Below are 19941 nucleotides of genomic sequence, written 5' to 3'. Positions count from 1 at the left end.
ATTGGTGCAAGCTGGGAGGATGCAAGGACGTTTGGAAGTGAGCAGAGGTTAACCTTAAGGAAAAGTGAAACTTTGGCCTAGACATATAATTTTCTTAATGTTTAAACACTTAAAAAATAAGCCACAAATTAATATCTGCTGATATGAGATAGCCTGAGGCCCTGGTCATTCTCTCCCTTTAACAGATGGGCCTGTGGAGGCCTGTGAATACTTTGAAACTATGTGCAGATTTACCTCTGGTTGTATGGTTGCTTTTTTTTTAATGTCTATTTTTGAGAGAAAGAGAATGCACATGCGCACAAACCAGGGAGGGGCAGAGAGGGGTCGGGAGAGAGAATCCAAAGCAGGCTCCAGGCTCCTGAATTCAGACAGGAGAAGCAACAAATAGTCATTTGAAATCGTGTAGTTGTCTCCAGTTTGGCTTCTTCAGGGCATATGACAATGCCCATATCCCAAATCACCATGTCCAGGACAGCACTGAAAGTCAAAGGTCTGTCAACCAGACATACTAACCATCAAGCAAAAGAGTGAGGAGGCTACAGAAAACAGGAAAGGCTAGGAAGCTGCATGACACCTGCTATGAAATTTCCAGGGAGCTGATTACACCAGAGGCAGTTGACAGCCTAGCAGCCTGGCAGACCCTGTGCAAGAGATAATGAGTGCCCATTCCTTGATTTATTCACCCTCATTCCTTTATTTAGGAAGGACTTATGTGAGCTAGTTGCTAGGATTCACCATTCTGTGCTCATAAACCTCACAGTCTAGTGGGGGGGGGGAGAAACATTTTTAAGCCAACAGTCACCAAATAAGTATAAAATCATGCTTGTCATTTGTGTGATTATTGAGTGGTACCTGGTATTCTGTGAGCTTATGGGATGGGGCTCTGTCACAGTCAGGGCACTGGGGTTGGCTTTCCTGTAGAGGAGACAACTGAATTGAAGCTGAAGCGATATGTGGGAACTAAATGGGGGAAGAGGGAAGATCAGAACAGGATGTGCAAATGGCCTGTGCAGAGGGGATGTGTGGCCATTTCCAGACTTGAACCCTGGCCTGGGTGGCCAGGAGTATAGACATGCAATGGCAGCGATGTGGTCAGGCAGAGAAGGGCCAGATCCCTGACCTCTTGCATGAACCACACTTCTGAGTGTTCACTTTTGGAATCATGCAAACCAAAGATGTGGGACATTTAGGATGTTATTTAATCACACCCTCTCCAGTCCCCTTTTGATTTTTACCTGAGCTGGGAGGCTTTATGGTCTGGTCAGAGCTCGCACTCTAGGGCTTCAAATCCTGGCTCTTTGTTGGCTCTCTGTGTGATCTTGGGTAAGTTCCTTACCCTCTCTGTTCCTTTGTACTTTTGTGAGAAGAAATGAGTAATGCCAGCAACGTGCTTGGCATGGTGGCTCACTCACTGTAAGCATGGAACACATTTTGTTCTTATTTTCATTATAATTAGCCCAAAACAGGACCAGTTTGGGGGAGGTTGTGTTTGCAGGAGGAAGGCCACGCAGCTTCTAGGCTCACTGACTCCATGCCCTTCCACCACGTCACACTGTTTTCACAAAGGGCGAGTCCTTTTCATGCTGTAATTCTGTCCCTGAGCAAAAAAAAATTAAATGATGGTCCTTAAAATTATATTCAATTGCTCCAGTTCTGCTTATTCCTTTTTTCCTCCTTCCCTGACCAAATGGAGAAGAAGAAACAGCTCTTGAGGCATGAAGTTGCTGCCTGGAGCCTCTGAATATCTTGCACGCCCCTACAGGCTGGGCCCATAGTGGGTGGTGATGCAGCACCTGGCTCCTTGGGGACCCTGGAAGCCCTTCTGGTCCACAAAGCATCTTAGCTGCTTCAAGGACTATCTCAGACATCAGGAGAGAGACTGCTTTGATGACACAGAGGAATGTGCCTCATTTCTAGAATTTGTTTACAGTGCACAAACTGTACCAGGAAATTTGCACCATATGAGAGAGGTATCTGAGAGACCTGAGTGCTGGATATTTGTGAAGAAATGAGGGCAAACGGAAGGCTTGGAGGAAAATTTCAGAGCACTGGCTGTGTGAGTGGCTGGGGATGGGAAAAGTAGACTAGGGTGTCTGACTGTGGCGTCTCCTGCCAGGAGAAAACTGTGGCATGTGTGTGCACACAGCCTCGCCAGCAGGTGGGCAGCTAGAGTGCCCTGACGCAAAGGGCCAGGTGGGGCAAGACTGGAAACTAGAAATGCCTTGGGTAGATGGAAGGGAGCGGAGCAGGTGGGGGCCACTACCGAGACAGTGAGGAAGCTGCCAGCCTTGCTGGGGAGGCCCATTTAGGCATGGGTACGTTCTTCTTGGACCCCAGAGCCTGGAGAACCACAGGCAGTCCAGAATGATGGAATCCTTGCAGGTGGGATTAATGACCTCCAACTGCTCTACTGCTCGAAGAACAGCACCCCTCCCAGTGCCCTCCGACAACAGGATAGAGTGGCTTGTCCTCTGGGGGCATGAAAGGAGGAGAAGCTCCAGGCTTGTCCTTTCTGTCACCAAGTGCAGTGTACCAGGCACACGGGAACCCACACTACCAAGAAGGCCCTTAAATGTGGATGCTGCGGGGAGCCACCTGAAACACACACATTAGGGACTCGTGTGTGTGTTGGGGGGGAATATGTGTGCACAATAAATTATGGCAGGTTTTGTCAGTGTTTTGTCAGAGTTTACACTTCTAATCACTTGGAGTGACTGTTGGAATTGCTTAGTGAAGAACTGGCAAAATAAGATAAGACATTCAAATGGCAGAAATACTTGTTTAATCGCCAGAGAGCTAAGATTTATAATTTGATTTTAGAGTCTGTGTGCTGGACTCTTTCGTTTTGAACATTACAGTAGGCCAGGGAATCATCATCTAATGTCGTATTTATTTCTACGAAGTTGAACTTTGCACCAGACATTCCCTTGAAAATAATAGTAAAATATAAAATCCAATTTTAATAAAAACTCTATCAGAATTTTTACATTGTAGTGGTGTAGATTCATTAAAAAGGGACCCTCTTTCAAGTATAAGGAAATTTGAATGCAGCATAATGGACTCATATGAGAAAATTTGACACATATTTCAATATTGGTTTGAGGACTTTGGAGAAGAATTAATTGAGGCCATGATTTAATAGGTTTTCTGTCCTGAGGGTATATCCTTATGCCAAGAATTTTCAGATAGGATCAGAAAGTGACAGAGTTAAAGTGAGGGGCGGGCAGGGGGGGATAGCTCAAGGTCAAGGTGACTACAGGATATGGAATGGTAGACTTTGTCCTGGTGTATTAGTCCAGGCTTTTCAGAGAAACAGAAGTAGGATAGAGAGATAAATAAGAGGAGATTCATGATAGGAACTGGATCATGTGGCTCTGGAGGCCAAGAAGCCCCACAGTCTACTGGCTGAAGATGGGAACCAGGCATGCCAGTGGTATCTTTCAGTCTGAAGTCAGAGGCCATTGGTGTACATGGCCGGAGTCCCAAACTTCAAGCTCCAAGAGCAGAAGATGGATGTCCTGGCTCAAGAAGAGAGAGAATTTGCCCCCTCTTTGCCTTTTTGTTCCAGGTGGGCCCCCAATGGGTTGGATGCTGCTACCCACACTGGTGAGGGTGGATCTTCTCAGTCTACTCAATCAAATGCCAATGTTTCCCAGAAACAACCCCACAGACACACGCAGAAATACTGCTTCACCAGCTGTCGGGGTCTCCCTTGGGCCAGTGAAGTTGGAACAAAATTAACAGTCACACCTGGGATAAGACCTGAGGCTTGAAAAATCGAGGGGAAGAAAAATCTCAGTTCTTGAATGGGGAATTTTGTTCTTCTGTGCATTTCATCCTTTATTCTCTCCATAAAGAAGGCTGCCACTTGGTCAGCAGCATTTCTGCTGCTGAATTTATGGGTGCCTGCCTCCTTCCCTTGACCTGGAGGCCCTCCACACAAATCTTGTGTACAGATCACATGCTTCCTTTTATGCTGTTGGAGAATTTTAATCAGTTCTGTCTGGTCTGTCTCTGGATATTTGTAAGATCTCTTTGGTTCTGTTGTTCTGCAGTTTCATTACATTGTATATAGGTATGAATTTATTTTTATCCATCCTTCCCAAACGTGAGAGTTTCTGTATTTAGTTCTGGAAAATTATCAGTCAATATAGATGCTGGCAAGGATGTGGAAAAATGGGAACCCTCTTGCACTGTTGGTGGGAATGCAAACTGGTGCAGCCACTCTGGAAAACAGTGTGGAGGTTCCTCAAAAAATTAAAAATAGATCTACCCTATGACCCAGCAATAGCACTGCTAGGAATTTACCCACGGGATACAGAGTGCTGATGCATAGGAGCACATGTACCCCAATGTTTATAGCAGCACTTTCAACAATAGCCAAATTATGGAAAGAGCCTAAATGTCCATCAACTGATGAATGATAAAGAAGATGTGGTTTATATATACAATGGAATACTACTTGGCAATGAGAAAGAATGAAATATGGCCTTTTGTAGCAACGTGGATGGAACTGGAGAGTGTTATGCTAAGTGAAATAAGTCATACAGAGAAAAACAGATACCACATGTTTTCACTCTTATGTGGATCCTGAGAAACTTACCAGAAGACCATGGGGGAGGAGAAGAGGGAAAAAAAAAGTCACAGAGAGGGAGGGAGGCAAACCATAAGAGACCCTTAAATACTGAGAACAAACTGAGGGTTGAAGGGGGTGTGCGAGGGGGGAAAGTGGGTGATGGACATTGAGGAGGGCACTTGTTGTGAGCACTGGGTGTTGTATGGAAACCAATTTGACAATAAATCATATTTAAAAATTATCAATCTCTTCAAATATTGCCTCTCAGTCTCTATTTTGTTTTTTCTTCTTGAAGTCCTATTATGAGTATATTAGACTTTAGTATTCTCTCCTCCCCTTCTCTCTCTCTCTTTCTCTCTGAAACATAAATAGACATTTTAAAAAATTAAGAGACATATGTCTCTGAAGGAACACAGAGGCAGCATCAGACCCTGGATCCTCAGTGGGAGCCAATCACAGGTAATTTGCTGGCTGTGAAAGAGGAGGCAGCAAATTCATCTAATGCGAACTTGAAGAAGAGGAAAAAGATGAAAATCATGATGGAGAAGAGCACAGAGGTCAGTTCATCTTAAGAATGCTCTTTAGGACATATATTGCCTACAATGTATATAAAACTTCCTCTGAGCAAACTAAATTTGCTTTGTAGACAAAGATTTACAGGTCTTTTTCTCTTTGGCCATCAGGAATCTCAGAGCCAAATCTGAAGCCTGTTCTGGACACTCAAGGCATCATCTCTGCACCTCCTTTCTTCCTATTCTCTCTGCTTTATATTTAGAAGTGTTTCCTGAGCTTACAATCAGCAGAAGAAACCCAAAAGCCAGGACTGGCTGATCAGCAAAAAATTTAAAACCTCTCCATGAAAAGGAAAAACGTACACAATAATGGAGATAGTTTGGTACTGACATTAGGATAGTCCCGAGGATCAACTGACAAAGTCCAGAAGTAAATGGTGGCCTTTACAGTCAAATGATTTTTGACAAGGAGACCAGGCAGTTTAATGGGGGAAAAGAATAGTCTTTCTAACAAATGCTGGGACAACTGGATAATCACGTGAAAAAGAATTAAGTAGGACCCCTATCTCATACTGTATACAAAAATTAACTCAAAATGGATCAAAGACTTAAATATAAGAGCTAAAACTACAAAACTTTTAGAAGAAAACAGGTATGAATCATCATGACCTTGGATTAGGCGACAGGTTCCAAAAGCAACAAAAGAAAAAAATAGATTGGAGTCTATCAAAATTTAAAAGTCCCATGCTTCAAAAGACACCATCCAGAAAGTGAAAAGACAACCCACAAGATGGGAGAAATATCTGCAAATTGTATTATCTGACGAGGGACTTTTATTTAAATATAAAAAGAACTCTTACAACTCAATAATAAAATGACTAATAACTAAAAAAGTAGACAAAGGATTAGAATACAAATGTCTCCAAAGGAGATACAGAAATGGCCAGTAAGCACTGAAGATTTAAGTGAGGAAGCAATCACCTTTTCGTAATGCAAAACAAAATCATAAATTAAAAAATCATTCTGGACTGGGGCACTGGGTGGCTCAGTTGGTTAAGTGTCTGACTTCGGCTCAGGTCATGATCTCATGGTTCATGGGTTTGAGCCCCGCATTGGACTCTGTGCTGACTGTGCAGAGCTTACAGCCTGCTTTGGATTCTGTGTCTCCCTCTCTCTCTGTCTCTCTCTCAAAAAAAAAAAAAAAAAAAAAAAAACATTAATAAAAAAAATGTTTTTAAAATCATTCTGGACCTTCTGGGGTCCAAGTGAAAACTGTGTTCATTCCAGATTCCTGGAAGCATGGAGTGCAAATATAGTGTGCTTAAGCAAAGCCACCTCTCACTAATTCTTCAAATACTGAGTACCTGCTCTACTATGTGTGGTAAGCTGGCTCCTGTTAAAATTAAAAAGAAAATCTTCTCCCAACCCAGAAATCTTCTCCATAAAGGTAGTACACACTTTTATTATCAAATAAGCATTAAACAAGAATGTGATGTGCATCACAGGCAATTGACAGGCAGAAACCTCACCCCTTCATGTTAGCTGTTACATACATATTTTCTGGTGTGATCTGTTTCATATATATTCTCAACATAAACAGTAATAACTAGTCCCCCAGTAAAAGGACTAGACAGCACTACTGTTCACATGTAGTTCACCTCTCTACCTGGTGACTGGGATGACCATCTAGGTTGGCTATTTAGTTTATCCAGAGGAAAAAACACGCTACTCATGATAGGAGTTAGTTGTGCAACTTGGAGCAAGGCGCTCACTAAAGTTAGTGTCCTAGGAAACTGGGAGATTGGGTGCTCTCTCTCTGGATGTTTACACTGCAAACAGCTGGCTCCAGGGCCCTGGAGCAAGACTCTTCTAGGTTCTAGGTCTTAAAGCTGACCCAAGGCCTAGGTAGTCTTCAAAAGGACTTAGGTACATTTCAAAGAATACTTACAATGATCCCTTTTCTAAACTAAATGTTGAAAGAAAAAGGAGAGGTAAATATTTTCAAAAGGAAGAATTAAGCATCTTATTTTTTATATGTCTGCTTTACAGTCCCACACATCACCAACACATCCTGTAGGTAAGACGACGCCCAGTGCATGGCTGGCCACAGAAAGCGGGAACAGGACCTCGAAAATCTTTAGCGGTGACTCGAAGAGGGAAGCCAGGGTCTGGATTGAGAACTTTAAGTTTAGTTTAAGACAAGTCTTCCAAAGCAGGATTTTGATTAAGACTGCACAAGGATGCGTGGCAGCAGCAAGGTTTTGGGCTTAAGTGTTCGAAGATGGAGCATGAATTCTTTCCACCCAAGGGCGGCAGGGTCTTGGGAAGCTCTGTAATGACCACGTGCGAGGCTGCAGGCTTCAGGGATACTACACTGCACGCTGTAGTAAGGTGTGTGGTGTGCTCTCGGCTCTCGTGAGCTAGGGCGAACCCTGGGCAGGGGCCGTGAGGAAAGAATGCCTGCCGATCACCCCGCCCCCTCGCCAACCCCGTCCAGTCGCACGTGGAAGTCCTTTGTCCGCCGCCCGCCAGTCCCAGGACGCGCGCGGGACGCCTGTCCCTTCCCGGTGCCGGGCCGGCGTTGCAGACAGTCCCCTACTCCGCGTGGTTGACCCCACCCGGGACTGCGCGCAGCACAAGGGTAGTTGGCGCCGCGGGCTAGCGACCCGAGACGAACCTGAACATGACCACGCCCCCGCCCCCACGCTCACGTGACCTTCTGGGGCTGGCCCAGCCCCGCCCCCGCCGCGCCGTGAACACACTCTGAGACGCCCTCGTGGTCTTCTACGCAGGCGCAGATTTTGGCTCGCGGCGGGTGACGCAATCCTGCGCGGACTGAGAGACTCAGGCCCTAAGCGTACGTCGAATCACGTAACTTTCCCTGAACGGCCTCCGCAGTCGGACGTGCGCGCGCAGCCCCTCCCCCAGCCGCGGGAGGGGGCGGGGCTGTCTGGGGTGGGGCGGGGCCTGCGGCGACCAATCGGCAGCGTCCGCGCTGGTGCCGCGCCCCGCCCAGCCGGCCGTCGGTCCCCCGGGGCCTGGTCCGGCCGACGCGCGGTGGCTGCGGCGGCGGCGGCGGCGACGGCGCCGGCTGGGAGGTGAGTGTGCGGCCCGCAGACCCTGCGGGCTCCTTGCCCCAGCTGCTGCCTCCCGACTTGTCCGCGTGCGGGGAGCGGGCCGGCCGCGCGTGCCCTCCGGGAGGAGCCGCGGGCCTCGGGAGCGCAGGAGCCAGGGACGGCCGGGAGTCGGAGGTCCAGGCCCGGTCACGCGGGCGCCGTGGACGCCCGCGGCCCAGCAACCACCGAGTCCATTTGCAGCGGGGGCGTGTGTCCCTCCCTCGGAAGTGTGCTGGGCGGAGGGGCGGAGGAGGCGGGGGCGTCCTCCGTTGGAGCGCGATGCCCACCCGGACGCGGCTGGGCGGGAGCGCCGCACCCTCCCCAGTGCGGAGGGGCCTCGGAGAGCCGCCGGCTAGAGCGCGATGCTCCAGACGGAGATGCGGCCGGGTGCCATCCAATTACAGTGGGAGATGCAGCTGTCACCCAGGCCGGAGGATTCCTGTCGCCATGATCACTGCCTTTCCTTCCTGTGCTGAGACAGGATGGGAAATCTTGCTCAGAAATCACTTTGTTGATAGACTCAGAAATTACTATCAGGCCGCCTCTATGTTCACACGTCTGCCCGAGGTGCCGTTTGGCAGAGGTTTGGGAAAGTGGAGGGCTGCTGGTGAGTATGGGCATCATGCTGAGAAAGCCCTCTGCAGCCGTTTCTCCAAGGCTGGGGCTGGAATGCATGACAGTCCTTGGCCTATTGTTCCCCCCCCTTCCCCCCAACACCATAACCCTTTACCTAGGCTTATCGGTGTTTTCAGGTGAGTGCTCAGGCTTCCTGGATGTTCTTGTTACAGTTGAACTCTCAGAGGGCAGTCTTTTTTCATGTTTGTGGGGGGCTGGTGTTTGTAGGGAGCCAATTGTAGTGTCAGGTACTGGAAACAGTATCACTGGTGGGAATAGAGAAGTGAAGAGAGGTCAGGCTGGTTTTCCAGGGAAGATGAAGACAAGTTCTGCTCTAGACATGCTGAGTCTGAGATGACATCTAAGATCTGGCTGAAGGAGGACAGGTACTTTGGATGGGTGCTGGAGATTTAGGAACTAAAACATACTGGGAAGAGGAAGGGAGATTCAGGAGCATAAGCTTTCTATGAGAAGAAAGCACATAGTGTGAGAAGAGAGTAGTGCCAGTCAAGCAGAAGTGACCCATGATGGTGTGGGGTGCCATGGAAGCCAAGGAGAGAAGACCTCTGGGTGGGGGTGAAATCTGCAGCATCCACAGCTGTGGAAAAACCTAGGGAGGAAAAGCAGCTCTTTGCATTTGGCATGGCTGAAGCGAGGGGCCTGCTGAGCAGTTTCAGTGCAAGTCAGTTCCACCAGATCTAGCCTCAAACCTCAGTCTCAAGGTTTACCTTGTTCCTCTTCTGTGAAATGGGGATAACAGTAACACCCAGGCCTAGGAAGCCAGTAGCAAGTACCTTACAAGTCTCAGGTGCGCTTGTAAGCACTTGACATGATTGTACTCACTGAAGCCTCGCATGGCCTGGCAATCTTCTACAAAAGAGCAGACTGTATTTAGTTTAGAGAAATTAAGTTACTTGGTCACTAGCACAGCTCCTGAAAGTATTCTCATAAAGTGATAGGAATTCAAATTATGAGGTGTTTAGGGGTGCTGGAAATGGCCATGGATTATGGACTGCTTTTCCATGAAGTTTTCCTCATGGAAAGTAGTTATTTAGTTGGTTGTTTTCAAAGGCAGACATGATTCTCTAAGATTTGTTCTCAGTGGCAGCCATGTGTTTTGTTTTAATTATTTGGTTTCCTAGTCAAAGAGCTAGACATTATTGTTGCAGTAAATTCTATTACAGTTTTGAGGTCTGGGTCTATAAGGAAGGTAGAAAATGTTCTAGGTATGCAAGTTCCTGCCAGAATATATTTCATTAGGCCTCACTTTCGTCATTTATGGTTATCCCTGGGAGAAATCTTAGTAGTATTTCTTTCATTAAATATTATCTTATGAGGGTACATCAAAACTTCACTTTAGAAACCCGCTAAGAAGTGGTATGATTTGGGGTCACCTGGGTGGCTGAGTCGGTTAAGCGTCCAACTCTTGATTTCGGCTCAGGTCATGATCTCATGGTTCGTGAGTTTGAGCCCTGCATTGGGCTCTGTGCTGACAGTGTGGAGCCTGCTTGGAATTCTCTCTCTCTCCCTTTCTCTCTTTCCCTAGCCTGCTCATGCTCTCTCTCTCAAAAATAAATAAGCTTTTTAAAAAATGTGGTGTGATTTATATCTTTATGTGAGGAAAGTTGGGTTTTGGTTGTTAATCAGCTCCTATCCTCTAGAGAACTGAAATAATTCTAATTTTTAATCCTTTTGCTTTAGTGGTTGCTCATGCATGAATAATTCTTGCTTCTGTTTTCAGAGCTGTTTTTGGCAAGAAGAAACATGGAAAGTGGTGCAGTTCTGCTGGAATCCAAATCCTCACCATTCAACCTTCTGCATGAAATGCATCAGCTGCGCCTTCTTGGTCACCTGTGTGATGTGACTGTCAGCGTGGAGTACCAGGGTGTCCGCGAAGAGTTCATGGCTCATAAGGCTGTGCTGGCAGCCACCAGCAAGTTCTTTAAAGAAATGTTTCTTAACGAGAAGACTGTGGATGGTACGAGGACTAATGTCTACCTAAATGAAGTGCAAGTTGTTGACTTTGCTTCATTTCTTGAGTTTGTCTACACTGCGAAGGTACAGGTAGAGGAAGATCGGGTGCAGCGAATGCTGGAAATGGCCGAGAAACTGAAATGTCTGGACTTATCGGAAACTTGTTTTCAGTTGAAGAAGCAGATGTTAGAGTCGGTACTTCTGGAGTTGCAGAACTTCTCCGAGTCACAGGAGGCAGAAGGGAGTAGTGGCTCCCAAGCCACCATTGCCCCTGACCCCAGGGCAAGTCCCACTGTGGACAGTCCTCTTGCTAACGGCCTCGGGGATTCCTCAGATCCCCCAGCAGAGACAATCAGCAATGGTGTGTTGCCAGATATGCCCCCCAGGAAGTCCAAGGAGAAACCAGACAAGAAAAAAGATGCAGTCAAGCCTCCCTACCCAAAAATCAGAAGGGCCAGTGGAAGGCTGGCTGGAAGAAAGGTGTTTGTGGAAATCCCTAAAAAGAAATACACAAGAAGGCTCCGGGAGCAGCAGAGAAGTGCCGAGGACAACATGGGGGACTACTGCAGCCCCCAGGACCCTAACCCGGATGCCATGGGTGCAGAAATGGAGCCCGTCACAAAACATGAAGAATGTGGCACGGCAGTGGAGGCAGTGCAGGTGCTGCCAAAAGTGGGTGGCCGGGAGGACGCAGGCCGTCGGGAGGAGGACGAGGACGAGGATGAGGAGGGTGAGAAGAGGAAGAGCAACTTCAAATGCACTATCTGCGAGAAAGCCTTTCTTTATGAGAAGAGCTTCCTGAAGCACATCCGGCACCATCACGGAGTGGCCACTGAGGTGGTTCACCGCTGCGATACGTGCGGCCAGACCTTTGCCAACCGCTGCAACCTCAAGAGCCACCAGCGCCACGTGCACAGCAGTGAGCGCCACTTCCCATGCGAGCTATGCGGCAAGAAGTTCAAGAGGAAGAAGGACGTCAAGCGGCACGTGGTGCAGGTGCACGAGGGTGGCGGCGAGCGACACCAGTGCCAGCAGTGCGGCAAGGGCCTGAGCTCTAAGACGGCGCTGCGGCTGCATGAGCGGACGCACACGGGCCACAAGCCGTATGGCTGCACCGAGTGCGAGGCCAAGTTCTCTCAGCCCTCGGCGCTGAAGACCCACATGAGGTAGGGCCACGGCCACCAGCTGAAGCCGCTGCAAGGGTGCTTTTTACCTGGGATGCAGCCTCTTGATGTTCTGGAGACAGGTGTCGAGAGATTGAGGTGGTTCCAGGGTTTGACCAGTGTGGCCACATCTAGAACATTCTGTATCTTAATCTGTGCCCTCTAGAAGTTGGGGGGCTGCTTTTGGACCTCTGTGAATTCTCTTCCTGAGTAGAGGTGTCTTTTCATTCAGCCTTCCTACAGGTCCCAGGCTGATGGCTGTCCCCCTCGCCCTGTGCCCAGTGCCAGCACAGAGGCCTGGACACCGAGCCCTGGCCCACCCAGGCCGAGGCCACTGGGAACACCAGGTCTACCAGTCTGGTTCTGCAGCCATGCAGGCCAGGCTATCCTGATCTCAGAGTAGCCCCTGGAACTTACAGTGCCACCATGCTTGAGGGGCAGTTGAGCTCATCACCTTCATTGCTCTTTTCCTGACTGTTTATTTAGAACTTGGGCCTGTGACCAGCTGGGTCCCATGGTCCCACTAATGACCTCAGTGAAAGGCCGTTTAGGGCTTTAAGACATTCCTTTGGTCTTAGGTGTTTGTTCTCTGGGCTTGGAAAGTGTGCTGTTGGTTAGCCCAACCTCCAGAATCAGGACAGTGTTTTCTGTTCATAGTTTCCAAAGTGTAGGTGGGGTACACCAGTTTTTAAGTAGGTGTCCTTCCAGGCCTCACTGTTTATGCTTGAAATCCAGACAAGCAGTTTCTCCTGTAGTACAGACCAGCTGTCAGGCCGGGGCCAGTCTTTGGGGTGGTCACATGGCATTCATTGTCTTTTTACTCTATGTGAGAAGTTTAAAAACTTGGCTTAGGAAGTGCTTAGGGAGTTGTGGTCGATGGTTACTACACACTAGTTGGGAAACTAAAATGCTGAGGTGTCCTCCTCGGAAACCAGGCTTCTTCAGCATTTTGAGAACTGTTCTTTCTGGACCGGTCATTTTTGATCATGTGGTGCTTTGTCAGCCGTGGTCCCCAAGGTGTCTGTGGTTGATCACTCTCACGAGGAAGCTTTATACAAATGTGGCCCAGCACCATTCAGTAGTTAAGAAAGCGTGCAGAGGTGCGTGTCTGCCAGCTATGCAGTGTAAACCAGAGGGCGGTGAGGGGCTGTTCCGCGCCCCTCCCCCCGGGGAAGTGCGGCAGCCTGCTGGCCCCTGCTGGAAATGGATCTGGGGACAGAGGTCACGGGCCTGTGTCTTTCCACTTAGGCCATTCTCATTTGGTCTCTTGGAATAACCACCTTTGCAGGCTACAGTGGAAATTGTATTGCAAAGTCGGCTTTGAGATACATCCTAAGTTATCATCTGAATGTTGTACTTTCAGAATTCATACAGGGGAAAAACCTTTTGTCTGTGATGAATGTGGTGCAAGATTCACTCAGAACCACATGCTGATTTATCATAAAAGGTGTCACACAGGTAAATACTCAATGCTGTTGTGATTGAATGTCTTTGTAGCTGTAGAAGAAACTGCCATTTAATTTAGAAGTTGGCATCTCCCAAAGTGGTGCAGGCTAAGGCCATGATATAGCTTTTCCATCTCATAAGTGAGCAAAAACGAGTAAATAAAATATGCCTCTGCCCCTGGTGCTGGCGTGCTTGAGGTAGCGGCCTGTGCACACTGGGAAGTGGAAGGTGGCAAGGGAGTCTTACATATGATGAGGTATGAAACAGTTCCTAGTGTTTTAGCCCAAAATTCCATTTCTAGGAATCTGTCCTGAAGAAATTGTTCAAAATATGGGAAAAAACTATATGCTGTCATCCACCTACTTGCTCTTTGTAATAACAGAGCATTGGAAACAACCTGATTGTCCATCCACAAGGAAGTGGTCCAGTAAACTGGTAAATCCATCTCCTGCCGGCTCCTGATGGGGCGGCTCTCAGGGCTCTGAACGTTACGAAAAACGCCTGTGCCCGGATGTGGACTGGAAAACGCACAATTATGCATACAGCTAATCCCAACTACATTGAAAACCTGCACATAAGAGACTAGATGAAAACAAATTTCTATGATGTATTAGGTAGTGGGATTATCTCATTTCTATCTTCTAAAATTTTTGTGATGTGATTTTATTATGTGATGCAGAAAATGTAAGTTGGCTTTATTCAAATTCAGCACAGTAATCCTGAGGTTCAGAACTTTGCTGTATACAATACAGAATCTAACTATTGTATGCTGCTGTTACCATACTAACCCAGTTCTTTCTTACTTGCTTGCATTTTAAAATGTTTATCTCTAAACACTGCCATATGAGCCTCAAGTTCAAATGCAGGTGAAGCAGAGCCGAGGCATTTAATGATGTGAATTACTGAGACTGTGAAATGAGAATCAGTGCCTCATGGAAGATTGGGGGTGGAGGTGAGGTCAGGCTACACTGAATCATTAAGTAAGCACTGGTCATTTGATGAAAATAGTAATGTATTTGGGTTCTGTTAAAGGCAGTATTTTTATTTTGTTGTTTGTGAAATCAGGGGCACATCTAGTAATCAGATGAGTTTGATTTGTGGGATTAAAAGACTCAAATTATACAACATGAGGTGGGAACATTTTTCTCTTGTTATGTACTCTAGTCCAGGTTGATGGGAGTTGCTGCCTGAGAGCAGCTGTGCATACGTAGCCATGTAAACTTCCTATCCTCCCAAGGGGGACTTTTGTCCTGATAAAGTGCCAGAGGAGTGCTGCTTTGCAAAATCCAACAGTTCCCCCAAACAAGTTGTAAAATTTGTTTGGAATGACTGAATTTCCAAAATGTGGTCTGACTGAATGATCTAATTCTAGGCTAGTGGAATCCTTCTTGGGATTTCCAAGTGTATTTTACGTGAACTTTCAGCAGATAGCAGACATCTTACACAAATAGGTGTTTTATGACAGTTTTAACTAGAAGATGTAACGTGCTGCCCAGCACGGCACTTTCGAGTTCATAGGTGATCTAGAGTGTGGGCCAACTCTTAGAGTGTTCTGGTGCCTGTATCATTTCTAACTTTCTGTTTCATCTTTTCATGTAGGTGAAAGACCTTTTATGTGTGAAACATGTGGCAAGAGTTTTGCTTCTAAGGAGTATTTAAAACATCACAATAGAATCCATACTGGATCCAAACCCTTTAAATGTGAAGTTTGTTTCAGGACTTTTGCCCAACGGAATTCGCTCTACCAGCATATTAAAGTCCATACAGGTATGGCTGGAATGTAGCCAAGGAAGGGAGTTCAGTGTGGCAAGAATAATATCCCAAAGGCTTTAGATTCACTAGAAAATTATTTGGAGTTGAGCATTATTTTGTGTGTTGTGATAGCATTTTTAAATTTCTGAGTTTCTAGTTTCTGCCTCTGACAAACTGAAAAGGTATGAATGTTTGAATCGTGGATGTGGATATGTAGACATTTGAACTTGGGGTAATGATCTACATGTTAGTGTATACACACACGCACAAATTCAGTTTCAGTGGGACTTGGAATTTTATATTCCGTTACTGTGGAAAACAGGTGAATTTCTGTAGATGTAATACCAGCTTTTGGCTTTGGCTCTCTTTGGGTGTAGGCCATAAACTCCTGTTATTCGAGGGATAGATTTGTACTTATCAGTCGACTCTCTGGTCGTTCCCAGCGTAGCCTTCCTCCTGATGCTTTCTTTCTTTCTTTTTCTTTTTTTTAAAGTTTATTTATTTTGAGATAGGGCGAGCAGGGGAGGGGCAGAGAGAGAGAAAGAATCCCATGCAGGCTCCATGCTGCCAGCGCAGACCCCAATGCAGGGCTTGATCCCAGGAACTGTGAGATCATGACCTAAGCCAATATCAGCTGGACGCTTAACCGACTGAACCACCCAGGCGCCCCTCTGCTGATACTTTCTAGTGGGCATGATTCCAGAGTGTATCAGAATTCAGTACAGTAGGCTGGAGAGATGAACCAGTGGTTTTCTTCTCTTCTGTCTCAGGGGAACGTCCTTACTGCTGTGACCAGTGTGGTAAGCAGTTTACCCAGCTCAACGCTCTCCAGCGTCACCATCGCATCCACACAGGGGAGAAGCCATTCATGTGTAACGCGTGCGGGCGGACGTTTACTGACAAGTCCACTCTGCGGCGGCACACCTCGGTAAGCAGTACTGTAGCTTCGGAATGACAAATCTCTGGGCCCCATGTACCCTTAACTCTAGACAGTCAGAAATGCTGGCCATCATTCCATAAGGTGGTTATAGAAGACGACAGGTCTCTCCTTTTCAGGTTTTCTCTTCAGGGTGTACATTCCCAGTGTGAATGAAGAACTGAGTTTCAGGACTCTAAAGGCACAATCTATGATAAGTACTTCCTAACAGTAACAGTGGTGGTAGAAAGATGTTTGGCCATTAGTGAAAGGGTATTTTGTTGTGGTAGAAGCAAAATTAAGTTGAAAAGAGACCATTGTTTTAAAAGATGTACTTGTTCTTGGGGCGCCTGGGTGGCTCAGTCAGTTAAGTGTCTGACTTCCACTCAAGTCATGATCTCACGGTTCGTGGTTTGAACCCTCATCAGGTTCTAGGCTGAATGCCTGGAAGCTGCTTCAGATTCTGTGCCTCTCTCTCTCAAAAATAAATAAACATTAAAAAAAATGTAAAAGATGTACTTGTTCAGAGACACGTTGTGATTTTTGTTTTGTGTTTGATTCGTAGATACATGATAAGAATACTCCATGGAAGTCTTTCCTTGTTATTGTAGATGGCTCACCCAAGAATGATGACACACACAAGACTGAACAGCCGGACGAAGAATACACACCATCCAAACTTTCAGATAAATTGCTGTCTTTTGCAGAAAATGGCCATTTTCACAACCTAGCCACAGTCCAAGCTAGTGTACCTGCCGTGCACGAGAACAGTTCTGCAGACACGGCTTGCAAGTCAGATGATTCTGTGGTGTCTCAGGACGCTCTGCTGGCCACCACCATCAGTGAGCTTAGTGAGCTGACTCCACAGACAGACCCGATGCCCACACAGCTTCACTCTCTGACCAACATGGAATGAAAGCTTGGAGTCACCTGCCAAGCAGATCCTACGCTGCGTCTCTGTGTGAGTGATCACTGTACACAAGTTAGCATCGGGGGCCAAGACCAAGAACTGTGTGGGCAAAATGGGCAAGAATAGCTTCTGCACATTTTCCTGAATCTCTGCTAACTTGCACGTCTTTATCAAAGCATTTTTAGAGCTTTCCCTTAAAAATCCCAGTCTGCATGACCTCAGCTACACTTGATCAAGAAACAAGGCAGTTAACATGACCTCACTTAATCCTGGTGCAGGTTGTATGCATAACCGTTCTATTGCTTGTCTTGATGTGTATGAAGTTTGGACAACTACATAACTATAGATCCAGAGCCCTGGCCCAGCTCTTAAAGTTAGTGTTCGTGGTCTCCCTGGTCTCTCAGCCTGCCTTACACTTCAGTATGGGTTTATTACTCTGATACCTTTAGGCTATTAAGCTGAAATAAAACTGGGACCATGTTTTCAACTCTTTCCTATTGAACTGAAGCAAGTCTGATTTGCTCTGGGGACCCTTGAATGGGACTGAAGAAATGGACAGTTGCATCCATTCCCTTCCACCTCTTGTTTTGTAGGCACTGAAGAAGAAATGACAAATTGAACGCTTGCAGAATGGCTTAGTATACTCTCTACTTACAGCACATATGCAGCTAGGAAATCGGTCCTGGAATAACTGCTAAAATGAAATGTGGCTGGTGGGTTTCATTCCTAAAATATGATTAGGTAAAAGCTGTCCTACCAAAGATTCTAGCAGCAAATGGTATAGTTGTTTTACAGAGGTGTAAAAGATTAAGCAAGAGGAGTTAGAACACTTGAAACATCATGTAGTCCTTTTATTCACAAGTAGCAGTGAGGTAGTCTGGCACATCTTAGAACACAGAGTGTTAGTATTTTTTGCTAGGTATTCTTGACTGACTCCGTGATGTTCAGAAACCCAGAATTTCTCATTCATGTATCAAGAGCTTGACACAGACAAGTAATTCCCAGAGTTTCTTTGGGAGCACGTGAGCATGTAGCAGAAGGGACCAAAGGTTTGGAACTTGTCTTTGATTATGCCTTAAGAGTGGATTGTGAAGAACCAGTAACTTTGTCTTATGTGCTTCTGAGGCTGACTCGTGCTGGCCTTTTGCTCAAAATGAATTTGCAATGAAGATAACTCTGCTGTATTTGCTAAGCCTGACCTTGGTTCCAGTGGCTTGGGTATGTTGCCACACGCTAAGTGCTTTGATTCATGTGTAACCCTAAACATGCTAATTTAAAAAGAGAACCCTGAAGAATTCTTTTATTAGTTGCTATTTTTCCTACATTTTAATTTATTAAACTTGCTGTGAAAACATACACACTTTCTAAGAGAAAGGCAGTTTATCCTGAGTTCCAGAATGAAGTCACACCTGCACTATGCCAGAGACTAATGCGGGAAGACATTCTCCCTAAATGCTTACTTTGTTCTAACTTGTGACATGTTAAACACGAAAGCCACTCTGAGATGTTTTAGGTGCTGATAAAATGTTTCACACTTGCTCTTGAAAATCACAGTACTGAATTTTCAATGATAACATATCGTGGTTGTGTTTATAGAATAAAAGTGATGTCACACAACCAATTTTGTTCTCGGTAAGAGAATGAGCCTGCCCAGCTGATGTACTGTTTCATGGGATAAAGTCATCTTAATGAGAAGGAATTTAAATAATAGATTATTTTGTTACCTACTGGAAGAAATTTTGTCTTGAATTTGTTTCTTTAGAAATTCTACAAAAAGTCATTTACTGTGTTAATAAATGTTTGCTTTGTAAAAAGTTTTGCAAATCTGAAGTTTATTTCCGCTATTAGAATTTAGGCTCTGTAGAAATAAGATACTTAATTGAAACAAATATTTTCTTCATTTCATGGGTAATGAAATTCAAAATTGGGGACTGCAGTCCTAGGATTTGTCTCCGTAACTATCTGCACTGCATATGCACTCTCCACGTGAACACCTGGCTGTGAGGGATGCTGGCCTCGGCATGCAGGGGTGGTAGCTCGAGCAGCCAGGGCTCTGGCGTCTGCACAGAGGCCTCTTCAGTGTGATGTTACAGTTCCCATCACAGATGCGTCTCCAACTAGACCCGTTTCTGTCTTCCCAGGACGGTAAGGCTGCCTGGGAGAGCAGAAAAATGAAAAAACCTTGTAGAAGATCCAGCACAGCGGGATTTGTGGGGTGTTGCAATTTCTTAACCCAAGTACAGTCTTGCTGGGAAAAAGCAAGGCTACCCTCTGAGTATGTCAGTCCCAAATGCATGATTAGGAAAGTGTCTTGGGTGCTGGTGCTGCTTGTCCCAGAGCATCATGAAAGGTGACCAAGGGGATGATTTATTGCCTTCCCAACATTTGTGGGAAATACTCCCAGTGCAAACTCCCAAGCACTCTGTTGCCTTTGCTTTTACCAAAATTTGCTGTACAGAATTTGAAAAAGAAAGCCATGTGGTGGTGGTGGTGGGTGGGGAAGACCTTTACACTAAAGTTGACTTTAACAGAAACGTGGTTTTGCTATAGGTGATAATCCAACAGATTTGAGTGTAAGTTATAATTTAGTTCTAACCCATTAAAATCTTAAACCTTGCCACACCACGGACATTTTCTGAGACCAAATGAGTGCTTGTTCCCGAACTCGATGGTGTTCATGTTACTTGGAAGTTAACAGTATTATTTTGATGGGGAATACAGGTCCTGGGCACTCACACAAAGGGCCATTTGTACACCTGTACCAAGGTGGGCGTACAGAACTGGGCAGGCTACAAACGGCTCCAAGGGCCACCTGGCAGATCATCCTAGCAGAACCCCAGAAACCACCACATAACCTCTGCCAGTCTATACAGGGACCCTTACCACAGAAGCTCCCGTTAGGAAAGGGTCCTGGGGAGAGACACCTGAATGAGAACTAAACCAGAATGATCAACAACTAAG

The 19941-nt window shown here is 46.2% G+C and overlaps 1 protein-coding gene across 3 annotated transcripts; it reads left to right on the top strand.

Moving 5' to 3' along the window:
* The first annotated feature begins 8072 nt into the window (after nucleotides 1–8072).
* On the top strand, nucleotides 8073–18794 carry GZF1 (GDNF inducible zinc finger protein 1). 3 transcript variants are annotated; one of them, XM_086701549.1, is made up of 6 exons: nucleotides 8073–8186; nucleotides 10561–11959; nucleotides 13320–13414; nucleotides 15002–15169; nucleotides 15925–16082; nucleotides 16636–18794. In XM_086701549.1, the coding sequence occupies exons 2-6, from the start codon at nucleotides 10584–10586 to the stop codon at nucleotides 16984–16986; spliced, it is 2148 nt and encodes a 715-aa protein (XP_086557675.1). In that variant the 5' UTR covers nucleotides 8073–8186; nucleotides 10561–10583; the 3' UTR covers nucleotides 16987–18794. The 3 variants fall into 3 exon arrangements, with proteins under 3 accessions (XP_086557675.1, XP_086557673.1, XP_086557674.1); XM_086701547.1 differs by having other exon boundaries at nucleotides 8088–8192; XM_086701548.1 differs by having other exon boundaries at nucleotides 8088–8186; nucleotides 16682–16901.
* The last annotated feature ends 1147 nt before the right edge of the window (nucleotides 18795–19941 follow it).

The sequence above is a fragment of the Puma concolor genome, chromosome A3 (genome assembly GCF_028749965.1).
Source record: "Puma concolor isolate L17-30 chromosome A3, mPumCon1.1.hap2, whole genome shotgun sequence".
Taxonomy (NCBI): domain Eukaryota; kingdom Metazoa; phylum Chordata; class Mammalia; order Carnivora; family Felidae; genus Puma; species Puma concolor.
The sequence above is the reverse complement of the archived record's forward strand: the minus strand, read 5'-3'. Positions and strand labels throughout refer to the sequence as shown.